Source organism: Haplochromis burtoni, unplaced genomic scaffold (assembly GCF_018398535.1).
Source record: "Haplochromis burtoni strain Fernald_Lab_line unplaced genomic scaffold, NCSU_Asbu1 Contig_105, whole genome shotgun sequence".
Lineage (NCBI taxonomy): Eukaryota > Metazoa > Chordata > Actinopteri > Cichliformes > Cichlidae > Haplochromis > Haplochromis burtoni.
In genome coordinates, this window is record NW_024582466.1 from 214849 (window position 1) to 221682 (window position 6834).

At 39.4% G+C, this 6834-nt stretch overlaps 1 protein-coding gene across 1 annotated transcript; it reads left to right on the forward strand.

Moving 5' to 3' along the window:
* The first annotated feature begins 924 nt into the window (after nucleotides 1–924).
* LOC121811757 (sushi domain-containing protein 1-like) lies at nucleotides 925–6610 on the forward strand. Its single transcript, XM_042223202.1, has 13 exons — nucleotides 925–984; nucleotides 1492–1671; nucleotides 1755–1934; nucleotides 2092–2271; nucleotides 2426–2605; nucleotides 2840–3004; nucleotides 4669–4763; nucleotides 4839–5025; nucleotides 5183–5276; nucleotides 5384–5639; nucleotides 5719–5758; nucleotides 5870–5963; nucleotides 6114–6610. The coding sequence occupies exons 3-13, from the start codon at nucleotides 1796–1798 to the stop codon at nucleotides 6130–6132; spliced, it is 1449 nt and encodes a 482-aa protein (XP_042079136.1). The 5' UTR covers nucleotides 925–984; nucleotides 1492–1671; nucleotides 1755–1795; the 3' UTR covers nucleotides 6133–6610.
* The last annotated feature ends 224 nt before the right edge of the window (nucleotides 6611–6834 follow it).

A 6834-nucleotide genomic window follows, 5' to 3' on the forward strand; every position in this document is an offset into this window, starting at 1 on the left:
AAGAAGAGATCCTTTATTTTCCAAGGCTAAGTCTTCAAACGAGACAAAAAGCTATAAGCCTGATGAGGAAATCGAGAGATTAGAAACAGCAGCACATATCAGAAAATATCTGAACACATCCACTGGTGAAATGCTGCCCCCTGGTGCTGAATGTTTTGTTAAATTCCATAAACAGAAATGACTAAAACCTTAAAGTCATGTGTCACATTGGAGAGTGTATTAATGCTGATTTTCTTCCTAATATGCTTATAAACCTAAAAAATGTTTAGTTTAGGTTTTTTTTGCTGAAACAAGTTACTCTAATACTTGTTAAGAGTATTAATGCATTATTTTTACTAATGTAAAAACTTGCTTAATAATAATAATAATAATATTTGCATGTTTTTTCCAACATCCAGAGAGTTTTAGCCAGTGACAGGATTTGTTTATGAAAATGATCAGTATTGCAGTTGTTGGAGATTTTCAGGTGAAAACATTTTCACGCAGCATGTCACTACTTTGGCTCCCAGAGGTTGACTGTGGTTCTCCACCTGCCGTCCCTCACTCACGCTTGCTGTGGAATAAAAGCACAAGGATGGGCACTGAGGTGGTTTATCAGTGTAACTCTGGATATCATAATGTTGGAAAAGGAAATGTCTCCATCTGCACTGCAGCTGGACAGTGGGCGGGTCCATCTGTGCTCTGCCGAGGTACTGTCACTGTACTTTCATGCTGATGAGGACTATTTCTAATCGAAAATGATTGACTGACCGAATTAATCTGAATCCTTTGTGTTACGTTGTTGTTGGTTGTCGTTCCTTGTAGAGATCTTGTGTGGAAATCCTCCTGTAATTGAATTCACTGGGCAGGTGTGGAGTTATAACTCCACCCCTGGCAGCACTGTGCTCTATTTCTGTAAAGACGTCTTTTATAACAAAGGAGGAAATAATGTATCCACCTGTCAGGAAAATGGTCATTGGACATCCCCAACTTTGTCATGCCAAGGTAATCAAACAATGGATTGTTTTCTAATGAAAAAAAGACAGGCATTAAATTATTAAATTCAATTCAATTTTATATAGCGCCGAAAAAACAACTGTCACCTCAAGGCACTTTATATTAACCACATGGTGACAGTGGGAAAGAAAAACCCTCTTTCAACAGGTAGAAGCCTCTGATGGAACCAGGCTAAGAGGAGGAAGACGGGAAAACATCATAAGGACTTTTAAAAAAAACCCAAATAAATAAATAAAGGTTTAATGTAGAGATTTAATGAGATAATTCAAGATTAAAGAGATTTTTTAAAGGTGGCACTCAGTAAATTGTCAATTTTAAAAAGTCACTTGATTTTAAGACCCGGTCGGTCCCCTTTGATTATACCTGTTTCTCTTGCTATGACAAACTAAACTATATTGTTCAATATCTTATTACGAAGTAAATTAAAATGTCTTGTGCTTTCAGTTGTTTTTATAATCCTCCATAACTCCCCTTGTGTATCATTTCCCATCATAGAGATATTATGTGGGAATCCTCCAAATCTGCCTCACACTGGACAAGTGTGGAAAGGTAGCTCCACCCCAGGAAGCACTGTAATTTACTACTGTAAAAAAGAATTTTATCACAGTGACGGAAACAATGTTTCAGTGTGCACAATTAATGGTTACTGGACAAAACCAGATATCTCATGCAAAGGTAACATCTTTCTTCTGGCGCTCTCGAGACACAAATAACTGTTTATTTTCTTCTGTTAAATGATAGATTTTTTTCATCTGTAGAAGTTGACTGTGGCAAGCCCCCACTCATCCCTAATTCAGTCATGCACTGGGATAAAATTTCCACTGTGGGCTCAAAGGTTATTTATCTGTGTAAACCTGGATATCTCAGTGCTGGAACAGGGAATGTATCTGTTTGTAGTGCCAGTGGAAAATGGGATGGAGCACCGATCCTTTGTCAAGGTGACATTTAGCTATAAACTTGTGTGTTAATTACTGTAAAGTCATTTTAAACCACTGTGCAGTTTAACCATACACAATTCAAAACTCACTGAAGCATTGCTGACAACATACATCTAGCTATTATCACCCACAATGACCAGCTTTCTTTTTGTTGTAGAAATCAACTGTTGGGAGCCTGTTTTAAAACCCAATGCTAAAATGTTATGGGATGGCACATCACGCATTGGTAGTGTGGTTTATTACCAGTGTGCAGAGGGATATTACACCAGGAGCCTGAGAAACTACTCAGTATGTGGAGAAAACGGACTATGGGAGGATATTGATCTGTGGTGTGAAGGTGCAGATTATTACGTAATGCATGTTCAGGGGCTGTTGTTGTCGTTGTTATGGAAAAAAAGGCATGTTTGATGGAGGATTGGACAGTGTGTCTGTCTTGTTGCATTTCTTTATAGCCCACAGTCTGTGCTCATTCATGTCTGTGTGTCAGACAGAAATAAGCTGTGGTCCCCCAGTAGCCCTCCCCCACGCTAACCTCCTGTGGGGCCACAACAGCACACCAGGCAGCACTGTGCTGTATGAGTGTATGGAAGGATTTTACCAGGAGAGTGGGAATAATATGTCAACATGTTCACTATCAGGAGAGTGGGGGGAAGTATCTATAAAGTGCAAAGGTAGAGTAACGATCTCTCTGTATCTGTTCAGCAGTGGGAGCATGATTATTTCTGATTATTAGCATGCTGTTTATGTGTTTGCATGCTTATTAATTTGTTTGTCCCTGCATGCTCTGTGGGTCTTAATATTTTTCTTTATTTCTAGGATTTTGGTTTCCTTTAGGTGCATGCTGAAAAAACAATGAATAGCACTATTTCTGAGTCATTAAACAATTCACTCTTGCTATTTTCCAGCTAAATGTGGCCCAGCTCCTTTTCTTGCCAACTCAGAGGTCGTGTGGCATAATAGAAGTGTTGTGATCCACCGCTGCGTGGCAGGATATCACAGCTGGAGGGGAAGCAACGTCTCTGTGTGCGGGAGCTCCGGGGAGTGGCAGAAAGCTACTCTGAGATGCATAGGTAAGTGTCAGCATCCAGTTAAAGCCACAGTTCTCATTGTTTCATTACAGGCATCTGGAGGAGATTCCAATTGTTTAACTTGTATTTAGTAGCTTTTCAGTGCATCTTTCATTATGGCCCAAAGAGATTCTGATGCAAGTTAACAAGGCTGAAAAGCCCCCAAAAAGGAAAACCTTTCAGAATAGCCAGATCAACAACCGGTATTGGTAAAACAGATTACTGGCCTTCAGAATACTCAGTATTCTTAAAAAGAAGGACTGTGCTGGCCAAAAGGCCTGAAAGACTGCAGAAGACAACTAAAGTGGCTGACTGCATAATTTTCATTACATCTAGCCAACATAAGAACATTCTTGATGAGGTAGGTGAATGATTGTTAAAGTCTGCAACCAAGAAATTCTTTCATGGATGGAAATATAGTGTGTTTACAACAAGGTGCAAACCACTGGTTACACTCAAGAACAAGAAGGCCAGATTAGTCCTTGTCTGATAAAATAAAATAGAGGTTGATCGGTTCTGGCAAAGATTCTTTTGATGCAAGAAAGAGATTAAATTGTACCATAATGATGGCAAGAGAAAAGAAGGGAAGAGAATGAAAGGAACTGCTCATGTTCCAAAGCACAGCACACCATCTGTTAAACACGACAGAGCCAATGCTTTAGCATGGGATGGCTGCCAGTGGAATCAGGTCTTTAGTGTATGATTGATGACGTGACTGTTGATAAAAGTAGCAGGATGAATTCTAAAGTGTACAAGGCGCTACTCTCTACTCAGATTCAGCCACATGCTGCACAACAGACTGGATCGTGCTTCACAGTACATGTGGATAATGACCTAAAGCGTAGCTTTATGTTGCAAAGAAATGGGATATTCTTCAGTGGCCAAGTAAATCAGCTGATCTCAGTCCAATGGAGCATGGTTTTTATTAACTGAAGACAGAACTGATGGAAGAGTGCAGTATAATTGTCATAAGCTTTGTGGATTGTTGCTTTTTACAGAATCAAAGACAGGAGGCAGAGAGAAAACTCAGTGTAAGCTTTGATTTTGATTTCCCAGGTGTTAAACAAAGTTCAGAGTCCACAGAGCAGTTTACAGAAAACTAGGAATCCATAGATCAGGAAATACTAAGAATTCCAAACACAAGCAAACTCAGCACTAGATGATCCACAGTTAGAGGGATGACTTGACAAAGGACAAGGAGAAGCTGAAACAATAAATACAAGAGTTGGTGGGGGAAAGGAAACACAGCTGAAAATAATGACGGAAGATGAGAAAAGGGAAGTAAAATAAAACAGGAAGTAATTACTCAGAGACAAAAGACTAACATAATACGACACAATAGAAAGAATAAGAAAATAAGTGACTGTGCCAAATAACCCTAAAGCAGAATATTAATGAAATAATCATTAACCAAAACAAATAATTGAGGCTCAGGATACTAAGAAATGTGATCATCAACCACAATCAAACTAAGAACCAAATGGAACATTAAATAATAAACAAGAATTACATCCACAAATTAAACACTGGTTCTGAAACCCAGGACCATAACGATAATAATACAGTACAACAACTGCATGACTGTCCATGACCAGCCTGTAGTGGGTAAATACTGTGGTTGACATGTTCATTATATCCCACAAAATGCTTTTTTTTTTCATCCACAGAAATCAAACCACCTATCAATCACCTGCTTATTTTTAATGAAAGCTGCCTGCAGTGGAAAGCAGAAAAGTACGAGGAGGACACAGAGGTTTACAAGGTCAGATAAAACATCACCTACCTTCTTTAGCAACCAGGACTTTTCTCCATGACACATTTGGTTTAAACTTTCTAGGTGACTTACACAGGATCCAGGGACTACCAGAGATCCTTTTATGACAAAAGGAAGAGATTTCTGAGCTCCAAAGCAGACCAGCTGAAGCTCTGCCTTGGCTTGCTTCCAGTCACAAACTATAGCATCACCATCACTGCAACATCTGCCAAGTTCACAGCCTCTGTCACCACAAACACCAGTCTACCAGGTAGCAATTTAACCTCAACTCTGCTGTAGTCTGATAAAATTATTTCCAATCAATGTACCAAATATATTTCATAAATAAATAAAAGTATTGTGCATTTTATTCCCTTTGTTCCCTTTATACTAAGCAAAATACTTTATAATATGATTTTAATCAATAGTACCTCCAGGACCAGTTGTCTACTACAGGGAATTTGACACTCCTCTACCAACGTTGAGTCTGCGCAGATCACCCAACACACTGGACTTAATAAGGTATCAGCATGGCAAGGGGAAAGATATCTGATATCTCTGAATCCTTTCCAAAGAAAATCATGAAATGTTGCATGTTAGAGTTAATTATTTTGTCTTTTTTCTCCCAGTTTGTACCAAGTGTTTGTGCTTCCTGTAGAGGGGTTTATGATGTTTAACTGTTCCTCTCCTGCAATCGCGCCGCCTTTGAGCACACTTAAGTCACCAGCGGAGTACATCACTGCTCAGTTTGAAGTCCATCGTGTTGGAACAGAGATGAATCTTACTATAGGAGATGGGCTGCTCTATGGTGGCTTTTATAATGCACCACTGGAGAGTGGCAAGAACTATTATATCATTTTACGGGCTGTCAGTCAGTGGAAATCGGTGAGTGCAGCTATTCTATGGTTAAAAAGTAATGACTGAATATGTTCGACGGACTTTAGCTGCATGTCTTCTCTCCTAGGCCTTAAAAAGTTCCTGTGTCCTGTGGGCTAAAGTAATAGGTAATGCACTGTGAAGCAGTCAGCAAGATCATTTTATCCACCATTATGACACTCTCAATTTACCCCAGTTTCCAAAGTGTCACTTAGTCACAGAGACTTTCTTCATTCCAGCTACATCGTACGCTCTGAGGGTTTCATCGCTGTCTGCTGTAGCTACCATAGGGCTGGTTGCCGTGGTTATTTGGGGAGGCTACAGTATCCACTGGTATGGAAGATGGCACACACTTCATTACATTTCATTTTCACACTATTAACATAATTTCATGTCTAAGTAGACACACTGATCCATCAGTATATTAGTACAATGATCTATAGTTGTAGTTATAGCGTAACGTCCCTCTGTCCTTGTTTCCAGGTGTTTCAAGAAGACATGATGCTCCTGAGTGCTGACGTGCTCTAATACTGTCCTGAGTTTCTAGCAGTACATTTTGTAAATAGTTATTATTTTATATTAAATATTATCACCATATTAAACTTATTAAAATCATTTTTTGACACAGACTCACATTGTGGTTATTGGGTGTGCAGAGGTCCTCTCTTCTGTTCCAGGGTCTCAGGGTCAGTTTATGATACTAAAGTCCTTTAAGAAGCAAGTCTTTCCTGTCTGCAGAGCACATTAAAATGTGTCAGAGCACTCATCAGGACACAGAAAGTGTGTGAGCAGAATGTCTCTCTCAACTTCTGGAAGACTATGTCTGGGTCAATGGTGTGATGAAGAAGAGACTTGGCTTCCACACGTTGACCTGATGTTTGCTGGTCATCAGTGAAACCAAACATCCTTGGTGATGTGGGCCCTCTTAGTTCTACTCTGTTTTGTGATGCAGTCGTGGTTTTGGATTAACATTGCACAGTTTTGACACATCACTAAAGAAATGCTCTGAATGTCATAGAAATGCTCGTAGAGAAAGAAAGAAAGTGCAGACAAAGTAAAGTGTATATAAATATATATATACACCTCACACTTTGAAAGTCTTATCTCACACTACAGCTGCAGTGCAAACTCACATATCCCTTTTTGGAGAGAGAGCAAGTCTTATCTCACACTACAGCTGCAGTGCAAACTCACATATCCCTTT